The sequence below is a fragment of the Gadus chalcogrammus genome, chromosome 20 (assembly GCF_026213295.1).
Source record: "Gadus chalcogrammus isolate NIFS_2021 chromosome 20, NIFS_Gcha_1.0, whole genome shotgun sequence".
Classification (NCBI taxonomy): domain Eukaryota; kingdom Metazoa; phylum Chordata; class Actinopteri; order Gadiformes; family Gadidae; genus Gadus; species Gadus chalcogrammus.
In genome coordinates, this window is record NC_079431.1 from 8,994,313 (window position 1) to 9,014,058 (window position 19,746).

Consider the following 19,746-nt stretch of genomic DNA (forward strand, 5'->3'; position numbering starts at 1 on the left):
TCCTCTGACCCCCCACCCCCTGAATGCCCCCACCACCCATCCCTGTGATGGCACACCCAGGGAGGGGTGAAACCCAGCCTGTGTTGCTTTCTCTGTTTTGGACTCTGGAATGTTTTTTTTTCCCTCTCTAAGGGTGGACGCAGCTCTCGGGGTGTGTGTGTGTGTGTGTGTGTGTGTGTGTGTGTGTGTGTGTGTGTGTGTGTGTGTGTGTGTGTGTGTGTGTGTGTGTGTGTGTGTGTGTGTGTGTGTGTGTGTGGTGGAGGGGGGAGGGTCTGCTGAAGCGGCAGGCAGATGGGGGTGAGGGGGCAGGGTCGGAAGGGGGGCCTCTGTAGACAGACAGACAGACAGACAGACAGACAGACAGACAGACAGACAGACAGACAGACAGACAGACAGACAGACAGACAGACAGACAGACAGACAGACAGACAGACAGACAGACAGACAGACAGACAGACAGACAGACAGACAGACAGACAGACGGATGGAGAGACAGACAGAGAGATAAACAGACGGAGAGGCAGTACGGAGGAGCCTAAAGGAGGACGTGCCGTTTTGGAAGGGTCCGCATTCCCGGCGACGGCTGTTTCTGCCTAATTTGGACATGCATATGATACGTGTCAGGTATGGTATGCACCTGTTTGCCAGGCATTTCCCCTCGCCTCAGGGGCGCAATCGATCAAAGGTTAGAAATCCCCCCCCCCCCCCCCTGACCCCCACCTTCTCTTTCCTGTAGCTAAAAGGTCAAACAACTGTATACTATGTCCTGCCCCGTGGAAATGGTGAGAGTATAGCTTGGTGGTTGTTGTTGTTGTTGCTGGTTAAGCGGTCTTGAAAGGGAATTTGTTGAGGTTTTTTGATCGTCGTTTCCTTGTTCGCCTTCCGCTTGCTGCTAGTCATCTCTGACTGGATTGGCATCCGTGGATGCGCTTCAGCGCGCGGTTGTACAGAATAGTGTGATAGTCATTCTCGATTTTGTCTCGGTCGTCGTCGACCGCCCCTCTCGTGTTCAACCTCGTCTTTATCTGCTTGAGAGGAGCACGGGAGAAAGAGGAAACGTGTGAGATAGAAGAGAGCAGGAGAAAAGAGAGAGAGGGAGGGAGGTAGGGAGGGATAGACGGAGAGAGAGAGAGAGAGAGAGAGAGAGAGAGAGAGAGAGAGAGGGGGGGGGAGAGAGAGAGAGAGAGAGGAGAGAGAGAGAGAGAGAGACGAGAGAGAGAGAGAGAGAGAGAGAGAGGGAGAGAGAGTGTGTAAAGCAGATGGGGGGATGCGGGGGTGACTCCGGAGGTGCCGTCAATGAAGAAGGTTTTCCTCTCCCCTGGGTTCCAGCACCTGCACCAAGAGCTCTGCGCTTGACACACAAACACACATACACACACACACACACACACACACACACACACACACACACACACACACACACACACACACACACGCACACACACACAGACACACAAACACAAACGCAAACACATAGCCCAGTGTTCACGCTGATCGATGTAACCATACCTTCTCGCGGCCACCTGCCCGGAAACCCAGAAGCGTCCGGGGCTAAAAGGCATAAAGTCAGCCCCCCCCCCAACCTCTACCACCCACCTCCCCACCTTCCCTCCCCTCTCCCTCGAAACAGCTGTAGGCGTTTGTGATTTTGGAATAAAAGCGGGCATTCTCCCTCTCTCTGCGGTGTCCAAGTGGGAGGGAGGGATGGAGGGAGGGAGGGGTGGGTAAAAAAAAATCAAAAATAAAGCAGGGAGATGACGAAATGTTGAGCATAGCCCAGGGAGTGCCAAGATTGATGTTGCTTTGTGGAGCTCCCTAAGTACAGAGACAGAGAGGGAGAGGGAGGGAGAGAGAGAGAGAGTGAGAGACAGGGAGGGAGAGAGAGGGAGAGAAAGGAGCGTAGAGGGGTGTATGGAGGTGACAAGACAGGAGAGAGACGTGGAGACAGAGAGAGAGAGAGAGAGAGAGAGTTGAGAGGGAGGGAGAGAAGTAGGAACGGAGCGAGGGAGGGACTGTGGGAGGGAGGGAGGGAGGGAGGGAGGGAGGGAGGGAGGGAGGAAGGAGTGGGTTTGCTGCTGCTGTTGTCGCTGCTCTTTGTCGCCGTGGCGATGAGAAAGAGCACAAAGGGAGGATCGTCGGAGAGGTGACGGGCTGAGACAATGGCGCGCGGGGAGATTAGCAGGTCGGAACGGCGGTGCTCCCCGCCACACAATGGAGGTGCGGCGGAGGACGGGCAGCCGAGCGGTAGCGCTCCATCAAATGTGTCAAGGGCGGGAACAAAGCTCTGCCGCTCAATAGTGCCCCCCCTAGAAAGTATTTCTGTGTTATGATTTTTCTTTTATTTCTTCAAATCTCCTGATTCACCCCCCTCCTGCCCCGCCCACCCCCACCCTTCCTTTTGTGTAAAAGTAGACGACGAAAAACAACATCCGCACAGGTGGTGTGTGCATGTGTGTGTGTGTGTGTGTCGGTGTCGGTGTGTGTGTGCTCGTGTATGTGTGTGTGTGTGTGTGTGGGTGTGTGTGCGTTAGTGATCGGCCCCCTTGTTTTCCCACCAATCCCAGGCCTGCTGCTATGCCCCCAGTGACATCTGCCACACTGGTGGAGTCATGTGACCCGGGAGACAAACACGGCGATGAATCGCTTTTGTCTGGGAGGTCACTGCCTTTTCTCTGTCCTCCCCTTCTCGCCCACCGCAGCTCCGATACAAAACCCACACACACACACCGCAGGACTATCAGTGTGGAGTCAGAGTTACTTTCAGACGCACCGAAATACACAAACAAACAAACCAGCCAACCAACACCCCTTCACACTTTTTAATTATTGTTCCTCTTTTTATTTTTATCCGACAAGTTGTGTCTCGAGACAATTTCCTGCCTCGATTCCCGGCGCTGCGTTTTCCCCGTTGGCTTATTGTTGACCTTATTTTCCAGTGGTGTGACTCTGTGTAGAGTTTGTAGTTGCTATGTGAACTGATTTGGGAATTTTTGGGCAAATATATGTAGATAGATATATCTATTTTAGATATGCACATCTAGGTATGTATAGACGTAGATCTTTGTATATTATGCGTGCTGGCAGATACCTTCAACACATCCGTTCACCCCGAAAGGCTTTCCAGCCCTCCCTGAGTTGGGGAGCCGGGTCAGAAATTCTTTGAGCCAAAAAAAGGGCCGAGCTACCATTGTTAGGCGGCCCGGGGTTGGGAGCTAAATAGGCCAGACTGCGAGAGCTGTGGGGGTTAAGACGTCGAAATGAGCTCACATTATACCCGACCTATACCTAGACCACACAACGTGCATTCACGTCTCACTTTTCAGCTCTTTCTTTCCCTGCCTCTATTTCCCCCCTTGCATTCTCTTTCTCTCTCTCTTTCTTTCTTTCTTTTTTTTTTTTTGATCCAAGAGGGCATTACCCTGTCTGAACTCCCCCTAAATCCTTGCGGTCACACCTCTTATTAAAGAGGGGTTTTGTCCCACGCCCTCCCTACCACCCCCACAAAAAACCCTACAGCCCACCCCCTCGCCCCTCTTGGTATTCAGCCCAGGTCAGCAGATTTCGGCCCCCCCCCCCTCCGACCCACCGTGGGTCTTCCCCCCACACCCCCACACCCCCACACACTTTTTTTCAATTCGCACCTGTTGTGCCCAGTTGTCCGCGAGGCAAGTGCCGAACCATACAGTCGGACAAAGATCATATTATGAACAGATATGCACAGCCTAATCTCCATGCAGCCAGAGGGGAAAGGATGGGGGGGGGGGGGGGGGGGGTTATAAAGATAGAGCGATAAAGAGAAAGAAAGAGAGAGCGAGCGAGCGAGTGAAAGAGTGGGAGAGAACTGTGTTTTGTATTACTTTCCCTGGGAACCTGTGAAGGAATGGCATGACGTTTAGAATGTAAAGGTTTGCAGCTCGAAATGAAAATAGAAACACTTTAAAGCGAAAAAGAGAAAATGATTATCCCGGCAAAGCAAACACTGAGCGAGAAAAATGCATCGCCGCAACCCCTTCCCAGCATCTCGGAGCACGGGCAGTTTGGTCCTCAGATAAGGCGCATGGGAGCTTGTCGAAATATTGCTTTATTAGGTATACGCAGCGCTCAAAATGAACCTGAAAATGTTACTCTTTTTATCACCAACCTCGGGGCCCTCTTTCCTGCGTCTAGTTCCCATGATGTCATGGCTGCCTTTTCTCCTCTTTTCTTTCTTTTTTTTCTTGTTATTCCCCCAACCCCACTCTCTCCTTTTCCCCTATCTCTCTCTCTCACTCTCTCTCTCTCTCTCACTCTCTCACACACACACACACATTCTCTCTCTTCCCCCCCCCTCTCGCTCTCTTCCTTCATACACGGTCCTATACTTTTCTCATGCACCTTTATCAGAGTGTTCTGGCAGCACACACCAAAGCAGGGGGAATTTCACGGCTTGTTGCGCGTGCCCCTGGACTCCGTCTGGGTCTAAATCAGGTTTATGTTATCCCAGCGCAGAGATGTAATATTTACAAGCCTTCCATTTCGGCCCGGTCCCTTGGGTGTCTGGGCCGAAAAAAAAATATGCTTCCCAACCACTCAACTATAAGGAATGTGGTTTGGGTCTCCTCCTCCACCTCTACTTTTTGAGCCGGATGTTGTTCTTGAAAGCTAACAGTGTGTCTGGTGTTTATGTTTGTGCGTTGCAGTGCTGAACTATGAGAATGTGGTGGAGACGGGCTCGGAGACCGACGAGGAGGATAGGTTGGTGTTGGCCTCCGAGGAGAACCGCCTGGCTAACGGAGGAGGAGGAGACGGAGGAGGAGGAGGAGGAGGAGACGGAGGAGGAGGAGGAGACGGAGGAGGCGGTGGCGGTGCAATGGGAGAGGAGGAAGAGGAGGAGGAGGAGGAGGTGGCGGGCGGCAGCAGCCCAGTGGCTGGCGTCCCCGCTATGGAGGCCTCGCCGCGGGTGGGCCACGCCCTGCTCTCCTACCGGGGCCAAGAGGGCCCCGAGGGGGCCGAGGGCCGGAGGGACGGACGGCAGAGCCACCACCCCTGGGCCATGGGAGAGGACATGCATGGGCACCTCAACGGCACCGGTGAGTCGGGGCTTGGGGTGTCGTCTGGGGGCCGTGAGGGGCGGCCGGGAGGTGGCTCTGAAATGGTTTCACTGGAGAAATATGTAACCTCCTCATTCACGTGTTTATCTTGGTAACGCATTTCTCTTTGACCCAGAGAAATTGCTGTTGATTCTGCCGGTGTCATTTTAATGACGCAGGTCTCATTTAAAGCTATCTCGAGTTAGCACAGACAAAGAAAACAGGGCCCCTGTGCTTAACCGACCTCATCCTGTTACTCAGGCAGTGGAAGGATTAGCAGGAGTTTTTCTTAATGTAACTTAATGTCTTAGATAAATGTCCCGTAGGACCAGAATCGGCACATCTCACTCTCGAGTCAACGTCATAATTACAGCTGAACCCACACCCTACTTCCCACAGTCTAATAATTCACAACCACGTTTCTCACACTCTTGCACTTCTGGGGTTCTTCGAAGTGATCGTTCCTCATCTTATACGGTAACGGTAGTATTATTGCGCTAGTTCTGGGAACGAAACAAGATGGGTGCTGTTGTTGTCTGTAGCCACAGCGGAGATGTCTATCTTCTTCTTTGTATGTAGCTATTTTAAGTGACAGAACTTAACAGGTTTGTTTTCCAACATCAGCTCAACTGAACTGCCGCAGGCCGTCAGCGATATGTAATATAAACATGAACAGAAATAAGACCATGACATCCCTTTTTTTAAGACGATCTTATCAATGATGGAACCAGAAACCTGTGAGTCCCCTGACTCAGAGACCCCCCCCCCCCTCACACACTGTGGCAGGACATCCAGTGTCACCAGTGCCCCGATGACAAATACTTTTAATTAGGAGCCAAACGGGATCGTTAAGGGAGCGGGAGCAGAGCAGGGCCCTACGCAGGACTCATTAACAGCCCCTAAATGAAATTTGGAGCTTTATGATGGTCATTTACATGCATAATAGGCCCACCCTTCTAGGGCTGCTTGACAGATACCGAGTGTGGCGAGAACTCATGCGAGACACTCGCTTTGAAAAAAAAAAATAGAAAATAGAAAAAATTGGCGACTGACGCTGCCAATCCGTCTCCGCTAATGACCTCGCCGGGTTGCTGAGTGCTAGCCCTGAACACGGCCGAGCTCGGGAAATACTGAGCCCAGTTTTCCCGCAAAAAAACAACCAAGCGAGTCCGAAGCTGAAATGTAAATGAAAAGGAGCGTTAATGCACCGGGAGTGCAGCGGCCGTATCATTGTCGAGATCACTGGAGAGCGGTTAAAGAAACCAATGCCCGTTTAGCACATCTGCTTCAGTTAGTTTGTTAAACTTGCAATTTAATTGGAGGGTTTTTAATGTGATTTGAACTATTGGAGTGTTGAACCTATAGGGTCATTATTCCCATCGTTAGCAATAGTGGAAAAGATGTTATCCCTCATTGACCAGGCTGCAACTTTTCACAGTTAAAGAAACTGTTATTTGCCTGAGAGACGTTTTTTTTTAATGGAGATTAGGGAAGTAGTCTAGTATCTTGGTGATTGAAACTGTGCATAAACTCAGGTCATTTTTCATATTTTTAGTTTTTAACGACCGAGGTAGTTACTTTAAGGTGTTGAAAAGGTGAAGTAAAAAGCAGAAGTGTTTCTGTGGCCGTCGACGTACAGGACGTGGAAACAGGGGAACCACAAACAGAAATGAAACGCTCATCATAATCTCGACTCCTCCATCTTGTCTCTCGAGGAAAAAAAAAAAGAGAAAAAAAGAAAAGTGGTCTGGGACAGCAAATACAAAGAGCCTCCATTTTATGTCCCCAACACACACACTGATACAAAGTGTGTGTGTGTGTGTGTGAGAGTTGCCGTGAAGAAGGTGGGGATGGGGTGGGGAGGCTGAAAATAGAATGACACTTGAGTACAGTGTGTAGATTCTACGACAGTGGCACGGGGTGGGACTCACATGCCTTTGTCCTCTCTCTCCTTCCTCGCTCGGAGACATCAGCCCACAAAGGAGCCCCGTGCTGGAGAATGGCACTAATTGTAAAAAAAAAAGAAAGAAAAAAAGGGTCTGGCAACCAGCCTCCTCCCACTGTCTTCTTTATCTGTAGCGGGAAAAAGGGCTCTCGGTTCTGTCTTGGTACTGTCTCTCACAAGCTAGAGGCAGATGTATTGGCTCAACTTCAGATCAGGGCTATTCAGCCAATAAGCAGGGAAAGGCTTTCAATAATCACTGACTAAATGCACTGTATGTATGGGTTATTATTGTGTATGTGTATTCATGTATGCTTTGGGTCTGAAACAATTGATCTGTTGAATCAAATTACGCAACGTCATGTTCCTGTTGGCCTTTGCTGCTTATTAAGGAATTTCATTTAAATGGAAATGAAAGGCTTTCTTAGAGGTCCGTACTCCTACACATTGGGGGTGACATCTTCTGTGACTCAACTAAGGGCTATTAAGAGTCAATGAATAAACAAATAAATGCATTCATAGGTACTTCCTGTTTGACACCCTTCTTTTCATATGGGGAAGGATGTTTTGAAAGGGAACAAGGAGGAGAAACAAGAGAGCCCCCCCCCCCCCCCCCCCCCCAGCCCCCCCCCCAACTCACCCAACCACTAGCCCCCCACCCCCAAATCCGCCTCTTCTTTTTGAAGGTGGAGGTAAAAAAAAATGAGGTTTAGGTGGGGGTTACATATCCCTCCCTTTGAAGGCAAAGCTTATGATACTTGTGACTCCTGTTGAGGAGTCACATGCAAAAGCCCAGGAGGAAGGAGCACAATAGGCACACTATATGAACCCCCCCCCCCCCCCCCCACACACACACACACACGCACACAAATGGACCATTGGGCTGGCCTCCCCTCATTATGTGGAAAATACCTTCACATTATGAGCCGTGGTGAATGCAAAGAGGAGCTTGTTAGCTTGTCAGGTCTCCGCAGCCACAGAGCATTCCAATTGACTTAGCCCTGAGTGCTGCGGCGCGGTCATACTCTAATTTATTGAAAACGGCGTTAGGCACAGTCAAGGGCTTTCCCCCATTCTCAACGCCTCTCCTCCTCTCCTTCACAGATGAAAGGCAGGATGAGTATCACCCACTGGGGCCCAAAGGCTCTCTTCATGCTGTTGGAAATGGTACAGGTGAGTCCGGCCCTACCGCCATTGTATGATGAAAGAACCAACCGCCCCTCCCCACTATCCACCCACACACTCACGCTACGCCACCATTAAGTCACCCGTAGCCCCATGACATACATTTGGCTAGCCACTAACTGTTACATGACATGCTGTTGAGGTGATTTCCCTAATAAGGAAACCCCCGATCACTCTACTGTTTGTGAGAAGGCACGAGAGATACACCACTTTGGATGCGTCTGATAAATAACATCATTACATCGTTGAGTTAGAGTCTAGTTTGCAAATAACGTTTGCTGTTAAATTGAGTATTGACTTAAATCGTATTTGTTTGGTTGATGTCCTTCCAAATTGGTTATAAAGAGACTGTCCTGTTCTGCCTTAAGGGACTGATAATGGCAAAAAATTAAGTATCCAAGCAACAAAGACATGTCTTTACCACTGAGACGCTACGCTGTGGGAAGCATAGAGACAATGGTGAAATATTAAAAGTCCAAGCTTTTATTGCCTAATATATTTAATTACTTAATTGTCTTAAATGTTCACATGTAAATCATTGGGCTTCAGATATATTGAGCAGACTCGAATCAATATAGTCAATGCATGGTATAAGAAGTTTAGTTGTTTTCCATTTATGCTAATTGCATCTTCATGTTTAAATTGGGTCAAGGCATATTTGAAATAAGATTAGCTAACTCAGAGGATCTCATTGTGCCTTAACCAAATTACCATCTACACTAGAACTACCTAAGTGAAATGCAAAGTGATATTTATTGCAAAAACGCTTTTCTCGCCAGCCAAGATGCCACACTTAACAGTGCACATCGCGTAATGGCGGAATTATCTATTATCTATTACCTTCTTTTTCTTCGTAGAAACCATTATACAACATCATTAACGGAAACTTAAACGTATACTCCCCCTCTAAGTAGTTTCCTAATGGTCTTTTCTCTGAAGCTTGGTTAAACAAGACTGCCTCCCCCCCTCTTGCCTAGCATCGTTCAGACCAACGTCATCCAACAAAATTAATAACTCTACTGGTTTTCCCCTCCATACAGGCAAGGGACTTGAAGGTGTCTCCGAGCTCAATGACTACTTCCTGAAGCGCAAAATGGAGGACAGCGATGAACACCCAGCTAGCATCGCAGAGTACCTGCAGCGCGGCGACACCGCCATCATCTACCCAGAAGCCCCGGAGGAAGTGACCCGGCTGGGAACGCCGGAGGCTATCGGTCAAGATGAAAACGAAAATGGTGCGTATGAGCCCTGGAGGTTGCGCTATGTGGAGAATGGCGGTATTATGAAGGATGTTGTTCTGGCTGTTGGGAAGGATAATAATTAGCATGTCAGCATGACTAAGATATAGAACGTTTTTTTTGCATTCTCAGTTCCCTATATATTCTATTCCATGTTTTGCCTCGTTCAGGTTGTATTCAGGCTTATTTTATTTTCATTCTTGAAGCACTACATTTACAATGAACATCCATCACCCTATAATTAAAAACAAGTGAGGTCTCTCTGGGACGAACGAGTCGAACCCTTGGCTAGGGAGCACGGCAGCCCCGCGACCCTCACGACCTCAACATCTGCCAATCAACACACGGCCATTTCCTCTGCTCACACCCGTGCGAGGGGTCCATTAGCTGACCTCCCACCAACTGACCTGACCCCGTCCCCCCGCTTCTGTCATTCAGACCTGCCCGGCGGCACGGCGGACGACTTCGCCCAGCTCCTGACCTGCCCGTACTGCGACCGGGGCTACAAGCGGCTGACGTCCCTGAAGGAGCACATCAAGTACCGCCACGAGAAGAACGAGGAGAGCGTCCCATGCCCGCTGTGCTCCGACACCTTCACGCACCGCGCACAGCTGGAGCGCCACATGGCCACACACAAGCCCAGCCGAGATCAGGTACACCCTCCCTCTGTCTGTGGCTGTTGTTGTTGGTGTTGTATTTGGAGTCCCTGGTAATATCTGTCGTCGTTGACGTTTATGTTTTTCTGCCGGGCTATGATTATTCATTTGGGCATTTCTTTATTCTAATCAAATAAGAAAATCAATAAGTAGAATCAAGATTAAATCAGAGGGTGTGTGAACAAATGATACATTGTGAAACAGAGAATATATTTAAATAAATAAACGTTTCAGTACCATGGCACATACAGTATGGTTTAAATAGTCAATGCTTACCCTGCACTTCCCTTTATTCAGTCTATACTCAGTCTATAAATATGCTATAAATAAGCACTAAAAAGCATTCTTTGGACAGCCAGTGCACTTTTATTAAATCCATAGTACATCTATGGAGAAAGCATCTATAGCTCCCTGCCCACTAAATCCCCCTGTTTTCTATCGTGTTTTTGTGTTAGGTTGTTTTTCCCTTTAGTTGTAAAATCATCAGACCTCGCACTGCTAGTTAGCAGCTGCATTTTTGCTGTGCTCCCCCTAAGCTTCCGCCTACAGTGAGCCGTGCGTGGGATGTGCAACCATATTGACTTCCCCGGGCCATCTGACTTTGTACATCAGCTGTTGCTGGAACTGGAACTGGAACAGATTTGATTAGAAATTAGTGCTAATAAAGATAGTTCCAGATAGGCCTCTTCCTATTATTCTAAGTGTTTATTATTTGTCCACAAAGGCAAAGCCTTGTATGGCGTTTTTTTTCACAGACCGTCACTGTGACGGGAAGTAAAGTTAATAATAAAATAACAGCACATGGTTTAATGTTGCAGCATGGGAAGCTTTATTAGTATTTTCTAACCGCTCCTGTGATCCAAAACTCATATTAGACCATGTAAATAAGCATTGAATCATTCAATTTTCCAATTATACTGTGATTATAATGAGATTTCCGGAGTTAAGCCTGTCAGCTTCGGACCTCAAATTTGCCTGAGCTCACCGTAACAGAAGCAGTGACTCGCCTCTAACCCGCTGCCTCCCTTCACCTGACCCCCCCCCCCCCCCCCCACCGCCCTCCTCTTCCCTCTGACTGCCTTAAACAGGAGCAGATGGCCATTTCCCCAGTGATCTGGAGTATCATAATCCCCAAATGACTTAAAGTGCCTGTTTATTTGTGTACTTCCTCTTAGTTAAATAGTTAAACAAAGCCTAATGATGGGTCATGTGCCCATCCTGGTGAACACAAGAGAACCTGGATATTCTTTTACATGCTGAGATACATATATCTTCTTTGTTTAAATAATTCTCATCTCAACTCAAAAAAATTGTTGCAACTCAAACCGTTTCAGCTCAAATAGGGATCACTGATATATCCAGCAGAAAAACAGATTCATGATATAACCCTTTTTGAATAAACTTTACGCACAGGCTCTGGGGACTGCATCTCCCATTGCAATGTTTGCTGTTTGTTTTTCTCTGCCTGTTTGGATTTCAAATGAAGAATAGGCCTACACTAAACTTTTACCTTTGAACAGGGTCAACCCACGCTATTTAAATTATACAGAAATGAGTTTCTTTGCCTGTTATCGATTTTTCAAATGTATAATCAAAGACTTTATATACAGGGATTATGTAAATGTCTCTTAACTTTTATGCAAGATGAAAACCATTGATAACAAAATGTTTATTGCCACCACTTAAATGTTTTCCTCACCTTCTGTTAAGCAACCCCTACTTATTTAAATGTGTTTCATCTCCACAGCCACAGCTGATGAACGAGGGGGCTGGCAACCGCAAATTCAAATGCACCGAGTGTGGAAAGGCTTTCAAATACAAGCATCACCTCAAGGAACATCTTCGTATTCACAGTGGTAGGTACTCCCTGGAATTGGGTACAGTCCATGATTACATAATTATTTTTAAGATTCTAGATAATGGGGGTTTCATGCTACAAAGATAGACATGGATAAGGTTTTCTCTTTCTTTATCTCGCTTGTGTCTGTTGAATTACTCATGCCAGTTGATTATAGCTGAAAAGACCTGTTTCATAACTGAGTAATTCCGCCATATGGATGAAACCATAGCAATGCATTCTGAGGGGGCTGAAATGAAAATTCATTCTAAATACACATTTGCATTAAAAAAATTAACCTTCGCTCACATAATACACGCTGAGCAACCAATCGTAATACAAAATATAAGAAAATTGCATATACAATTAACCGAAATATAGCATATTAACATAAATGTTCTTATTTTTCAGGTGAGAAACCATATGAGTGCTCCAACTGTAAGAAGCGGTTCTCCCACTCTGGGTCATATAGCTCTCACATCAGCAGCAAGAAATGCATTGGCCTGATTGCAATCAATGGAAGAGTACGCAATGGAAACAGTGCCAAGCCTGGCTCCTCACCCAACTCCACCACATCTTCCCCTGGCAGTCCAGCCCTGGCCCAGCTCCGCCACAAACTAGAGAATGGCCGCCCCCTAGGCCCACAAGACCAGCAGGGTCAGCTTGACATCAAAGCAGAGCCAATGGACTTCAATGACTATCGGCTATTGATTGCTTCTCAACATGGCTTTGGGGGCCCAGGGGCGTACATAAATGGAAATGGCCATGGAGGAGGAAGCCCCCTGGGAATCCACAGCTCATCCCAGAGCCCCCTGCAGCACCTGGGGGGTATGGGACTGGACCTCCCCCTGCTTGGCTACCCCGGTTCTCTTGGGAATAACCTGAGTGAGGTTCAGAAGGTCCTCCAGATCGTGGACAACACAGTGTGCAGGCAGAAAATGGATGGGAACCCAGAGGAGATCACCAAGCTCAGGGCCTACATGAAGGAGTTGGGAGCCCAGATGGAGGAGCACAAGCTTGCCCTCTCCGCAAGAGCCGGCTTCCCAGTGGTTGGCCAGAACAGCCCCACCAAGAGTATCATAGACTACACCCTGGAAAAAGTCAATGAAGCCAAGAGCCTTATTGATGACTCCAAAAGGCAGATGGACATCAAAAAGGAAAAGCCAAACCACTCCATGGACTTCGGCGGAGAAGAGAAGTCCCATGACAGCCAGCCCCAGTTCCTGCCATTCTCCTGTCAGTTCTGCAAGGAGGCATTCCCTGGACCCATACCACTGCACCAACATGAGCGCTACCTGTGCAAGATGAATGAGGAGATCAAAGCAGTGCTGCAGCCAGTGGAAAATGGACCCAGCAACCGCAGGGGCTCAATGGCATCCGAGCAGCAGGCTGTCTTGCTCTCAAGCACTCTCTCAGAGAGGGGAGCCACCAGCCCCATCAACCCTTTTAAGGACCACGTATCAGTGCTCAAGGCCTACTTTGCTATGAACACTGAGCCCAACTCAGAGGAACTTTTGAAGATTTCCATCGCTGTGGGCCTCCCTCAAGAATTTGTCAAAGAGTGGTTTGCCCAGTGGAAGAACCAAAACAACCACAATCAGAGGAAAAGGTCCCCTCCACCTGACCGCAGTGGCACCGAGGCCAACCACTACCTGAACAGGTCACCCATGTCCTTGGTACAACAGGCGATGGCACACTCTGCAGATTTACATGGGGGTTCCAACAATGGCGATGCCTTGCACAGACTTTCAAAGGCTAACCAGTTTACAGCTAACAGACATGCAGGGGAAAAACCACTAGACCCCATGGATCACTTGAGGAGCAGCACTCCATCCCCGCTCAATCTCTCCTCAACTTCTTCCAAAAACTCTCAGAGCAGCTCTTACACTCCAAACAGCCTAGCTTCTGAGGACAACCACGGTGACGCTCCCTTGGATCTGTCCCTGCCAAAACACATGACCAACTACAACAAGAGGATCTCCACGGGAGAAAAGCGTCCCAGGCCCAATGGTTACATGATTGAGCGCAACGGCGATGCTCATGTCAAAGAACAAGGGACCGGGCCTATGGATTTGGCCCACATCAAGAAGGAGTTTCTTGGCTCTGACCACAACACTGGAGGGAACGCTGGCCATCAGCTCGAGAAGAGCACCAGTCCCATTTTTGGTATAAATCCATTTACTGGAGGCCACATCTATACGTCCCTGCCACCTCATGGCGCCTTCCCTCCACCATCCTTCATGTCCCAGGCCCAGGCCAGCATCCCAGGCCTCAGGCACTACCCTGGGCTGGACCATATGAGCTTCCTGCCCCACATGGCCTACACTTATGCTACTGGGGCAGCTTCATTTGCAGAAATGCAACAGAGGAGAAAGTACCAACGGAAACCAGGTCTCCAGGTAAGCAAATATCATTGTCTTTGAACATTTCCTTACATGTCATACATTAATTAGTTAACAGGATTGAGGTAAACATTGCTTAATCAATTCATCCAATCCTCAGGCACCTTGGCATTTAGACTGCCCCCCATATGTCTCCTATTTTAAGTGTATTTTGGCTGAAAGGGTCTTACCCAGGTTGGGTTTGATAAGCCCCTGTCCAGACTTGGGATCATAGAAACAGAGCAGAAGGTGTCTCTTTATGTCGAGGTAGCAGGTGCAGATTAACTAAAGCATGGAAAACAATAACAGGAAAACAAACCACCAAAACCAAATCTGCTTATCGCTCACAGGGGGAGCTAATGGACAGCACCGCCGACTATCTGTCAGGCCTAGAGGACCTGACAGACGAATCGCTCCTGTCCAGGAAGAAGATGAAGAAGACTGAAAGTGGTATGTACGCGTGTGACTTGTGCGACAAAACATTCCAGAAGACAAGTTCCCTCCTAAGACACAAATATGAGCACACAGGTATATAACATTTGGACACTTCTTTTTTTTACCCCTACCCCCTCGCCTATGCTTTGTACCCTCACGCAGCATATTTTCTGTCTCTGCACCAAAAAAATGTTATGTTTCCTGATTTCCTTTTTTTCCTTTGATTTGTAACGTAGCTCCCCCTTCTCTCCCTTCTTCTAGCTTTGATACTTGATTATGTTTTCCTTATTTACTACTCTTATGTTCTGTGTTTTCCTACCCCTGATCTTTAACATGTTCGTTCCTTTTCAACAGGGGGTAGGGTTGTGCTAATACGCTCAGGGTTACATAAACATACAATGCCCCAGAAATAAACTCCTCCGGAGGCACTCCAGTCATACTGACGGAGGGACTTATAGGAGAGGAATAGCGAGGGATGGAGATATATGCAGATAGAGAGAAGGATAGAGAGAAAGGTGGAAGAAGGAATGCATGTGCCTGCTTGTCTGGCTGTGTGCTTTTTGGTTGTACTGTGAATAGATAAGAGGTTAAAAATACCTCTTTATAAAGTCAAAGCCGTCCATGATGCAAACGCTGTGGCAAAAACACTGCAAACCTTATGCTCAGGATTTTGGAAGAGAAAGCATGATATTGCCATGCCATATCTGAATTTGAAATATAAATATAAAAATATATAACCTCTTCTAGCTCTCTTTCACTGAGTTTCATCACCCCCCGCTCATATCCATCCTGTCAGTCAGTGTAGGGAAGCTTGACAAGGAATCTTCCGTCTCGTCTATTTTGGTCTTACGGTGTTAGTGTGTGTGTATGTGTGTGTGTGTGTGTGTGTGTGTGTGTGTGTGTGTGTGTGTGTGTGTGTGTGTGTGTGTGTGTGTGTGTGTGTGTGTGTGTGTGTGTGTGTGTGTGTGTGTGTGTATCGGGAAGGGGGGAGGGGGAACTTTAGGTATGCCAACTATGGAAGATGTTACATGCATTTCGAAGCTATTTGTAGCTAAGATTTGCGTGTGTGTGTGTGTTTGTGTGCCTGTATGGCGATGCATGCTTGTGTGTATGCACATCCTGGTGCTTGGTTGTCTGAATGTGTGTATGACTACTGCCGTTCACAGGTTCAGAAGGCGTTTGTGCATGTGTGCGTGGGAAGTGCGCTTTGGAAGAGTGTCAGTGTATGGGCCTATTAGCTTGGCAAAAGAAAAGCCCCAACCTGTTAGATACAAGTCAGATGGGACAAATATCCGGTGATAGAGATTCGTAGTAAATCCAGAAGGCTCTCTCTATGTGTGACAGTGCACGTGAAGGTGCGTGTGTCTGTGTGTGTTTGTGTGTGTGTGTGTGTGTGTGTGTCTGTTCCTCCATGGTTTGGTGTGAGCGCACACAAGGAAGACGGGGGAGGTTTACGGGTGTGAAGTTCCTTCCACAAATATACCCGTCATACTATCATGCGCAAGATGTTCTAATCCTGGTCAGTTTTAATCTGGGCCATGATGTCATGAAAACACTCCATCAGGGAGAGCCAGACTGCTTGGGTTTCACCTTGCCTCGATGCTCTAGGCATTTGATCTCTCTGGCTTAACCCGCCACGGTCGCAGACGACCAGCGCATAAAGTAATGAGTCCTCTTATAGCCCAGCACCTTCCACCTAAGCAGGAGCTGAAATTAGCCGCAGCGTTTTCATGAGACAGCAAACCGAGGCCTTAGGAGGGACTTTTCTTTGCATGCTATGTTCACCTATAATTGTGTGAAAAATGTGTGCTTCACTGTGTTGATGCTTTCTTTTCTAAAGCCACACATCTTTCTATGTATGAAATCTTTTCGCTATTGTTTGATGATGGTGGACATCTGTAGTGTGTTATATTAACGCACTATTTACATAGGTTGATAATTGAATGAATAATTCCAACAGTTGCACGTTTTGGAATAACTCACTGCAAGCTGTCTGTATTTTGTCTCTGTTCAAGATAACTCTAAGTCACCATAGTAACACCTCCTCTCCCTCCCACCTGTTTCCCGTGTCTCTGCAGGCAAGCGTCCACACCAGTGCCAGATCTGCAAGAAGGCCTTTAAACACAAGCACCATCTCATTGAGCACTCGCGACTGCACTCGGGCGAGAAGCCCTACCAGTGCGACAAGTGTGGCAAGCGCTTCTCCCACTCGGGCTCCTACTCGCAGCACATGAACCACCGCTACTCCTACTGCAAGCGGGAGGCAGAGGAGCGGGAGGCGGCCGAGAGGGAGGCCCGTGACAAGGGCAGCCTTGAGCCCACTGAGCTGCTGATGAGGAGGGCCTACCTGCAGGGCCTGGGGCCCCTGGGATACTCAGACCCAGAGGACCCACAGGAGGAGGCGGCCGGCACCATCCTAAGGGACGGAACTGAGGGAGGCATGAGAGGCCGGGAGAGGGATGTGGCCGAAGCGTACAAGGAGGTGACAGACAGACGGGAGGCAAGTTTCAGAGGGATGGAGGTGGGGGAGGAGGATGAAGGAGACAGCAGGAGCCTGGGTACGCAGATGGGCTCGACGCGGGATGACGGCGAGGGCAAGGATACGACACATTTGATGGATGAGAGTTCGAGAGAAGGGAAAACAGACGGAAAGTCGGACCAGGAGGAAGCGGACTGATTCAGAGTGGAGTTACTTACAGTCGAGGAGGCAACACAAAGCAAGAGGAAAACATTTGTTTCAGCAAATATTTGTCATGTTGGTTTGTTTAATTTCCTTTTTCTCATCCTTCCAACAAACATGAAACCTGTTCCATGTCAGAAACGTAAGGCACAGGCTTGATCTTAGCAGAGCGCTTGCTTTTTTCTTCTTTTCTGTTGTGGAAGATTGTAAAGATGGATTTGAGATGCAATGTGGTGACTGCCAACATCAGAGTCGTGATAACAAGCTGGGTGGGATTGTTTAAAAATCCACGATATGCAAAAAAAAAGGGAAGTAATAATGATTATCATTATAATTAAATGAGATGAAGCTGTTTTTAATGTACAGTATTATAAAGGCCTAAAAGCTGTGTGGTGCTAAAATGTTCTTAACCTTTTCGTGTTTCATTGTGTTCATACCCCAAACCAGGAAATTGCACTCTGCCCCCCTTAATCACTACAAAAACACTTTTTTGGAAAAAAAAATAAAGAAAAAAGCCTATGGATATTTATACCATGCTTGAAGACTCAGTAGCAGTCCGTCGATGTTGTATTTTGTCTGCCACTTACTGTGATGTCCTTGGGATTTACCCTCTTTTTGCAAGGCAAACTAACCACACAATTTTGGGCCTCACTATTTCTTTATGTGAAGGAACATTAAACCTGTGTGATTTTTAATATGTTGATGTGAGTCTTAAAAAAAATGGACCGGAGAGGAAAATAGTGATGGGGAGAAATAACAAAATAATATAGGCTCTGTGGAAGTGTGACAGAGTTTTTGTGTGTTTTATTTTCTCAAGAGAAAGCCTTATATGCAAACCTTTTCACCTGTGCGTTTCTGCAAGTGCCATCCTTGTACAGTGTAAATCAGAGTTGACCTGTGTTATCTTTGCTCTGGCTTCAGTATTAAATGGATATTTCACCTTGTTTTTTGAAGTACCTATGACAGTATTAGCATAGATAGACAAGCAGTTTGTTAGTTTACATATGTTTGTGCAATTTTTTTCTGTATTTTTTCCATGACCTTTTGTCAGTATTACTTTTTTTGTTTTTGTTGATTTTTCCAACATAAATTTTGTTTTGTTTTTATTTTAAGATTACCATTTTATTTATGTGACTCATTTTATATTTCCTAATTTTATTTATTTCATACTGTAGTGTACAGTATTATAGTTCCTCAACAAATAGATATATTTTAGTAAAAAGATTCTGTCATTGACTATTGGAGCAAAATATGAATAGAGAGCGTCTATGGTATTTGGATTTTTTTCAATTTTTTTCTTTTTATGTTTTATTTCCTTTCAACTACTGGAAATTCAAAATTTGGGGAACTTTTGATACAATATTGTGAAAACACTGTATTTTTGAGAGTAAAAAAAATTATAAATCCACTTTATTCATCCCACTGAAGAGGTGAAGAGGGACTGTTGATGATGAAATTCCTGAAATGTCTGAAGTATTACTGAATTTTTAATTTCTCTTGGAAATGACCATGCTCAAATAAATGTAGCCAAATTAAATTTTAATAAAGCTGTGTTATTCTTCTTGTACCACTTCTACTTCTATTTTATTCACGAGCTCCCAGATATAGACGGATAGCAAGCAAATGTTACAGGCTATCCATATTGCAGCCAATGGCTACCAGGTTACCAGGTTGTTGTTTTTTTACAAATACAATTCATATTCAAATCCAATAAAAAAAATGCTGGTTATTTTGTTGTGTTATTATACAGAATTCATCATGACATAATTGAATATGAAACGACTAAATCGATCATATTCCTTATCAGTATTTCCAAAACATATATCACCGTGAGAACCAATATGCATATTTTTTATTAATTCTGATTGGAAAAACGTAACAATATAATTCAACTGTAGACCTACAAAAACCTTTTACAGGCAACGCATTTTAACAGGCTTGTAAGGCTCTCGTTTAATTAGGAAAAGTTTAATTAAAGCAATGCCTCTGTAACTAGGTCTACCGTAGGCCTATTATCTCAAGTCTCACTCGAGATGTCATTTATGACAAGTCTTTGCTCTTGTATAACAGTTTGCATTGAACTTTTACCTTCTGATGTGGATTCTAATTTTATGTGGGATATTTCTTGGAGCCAGTATATGATAGATTTTATAGAATTAGTTAAGACTCTTTGAAGTATAAAAAGCACCAGCTTGAGATACAATTACCACAAGACAGCCGCCAAACTGGCCATGAATTGTTACCACAGCATCTAATAAGAATTGCCCATGACCTTGTTGATTTAACTCACTGAATTAATGCAAATAGAAGCAGGTGAAAAGTT

The 19,746-nt window shown here is 46.5% G+C and overlaps 1 protein-coding gene across 1 annotated transcript; it reads left to right on the forward strand.

The window, feature by feature from the left end:
* The first annotated feature begins 2,211 nt into the window (after nucleotides 1-2,211).
* zeb2a (zinc finger E-box binding homeobox 2a) lies at nucleotides 2,212-19,628 on the forward strand. The gene is made up of 9 exons (XM_056580381.1): nucleotides 2,212-2,244; nucleotides 4,649-5,069; nucleotides 8,116-8,184; nucleotides 9,237-9,431; nucleotides 9,873-10,087; nucleotides 11,838-11,946; nucleotides 12,339-14,326; nucleotides 14,659-14,758; nucleotides 16,822-19,628. Exons 1-9 carry the CDS (start codon nucleotides 2,212-2,214, stop codon nucleotides 17,418-17,420), a joined length of 3,729 nt encoding a protein of 1,242 aa, XP_056436356.1. The 3' UTR covers nucleotides 17,421-19,628.
* Nucleotides 19,629-19,746: the final 118 nt, after the last annotated feature.

Excerpts from the sequence above, each read along its gene's own strand:
- zeb2a (XM_056580381.1), top strand. The coding sequence starts at position 2,212 with ATGGAGGTGCGGCGGAGGACGGGCAGCCGAGCG. Across the intron at positions 10,088-11,837 it reads ACAAGCCCAGCCGAGATCAG|CCACAGCTGATGAACGAGGG; the intron begins GTACACCCTCCC and ends TCATCTCCACAG. Across the intron at positions 14,759-16,821 it reads GATGAAGAAGACTGAAAGTG|GCAAGCGTCCACACCAGTGC; the intron begins GTATGTACGCGT and ends GTGTCTCTGCAG.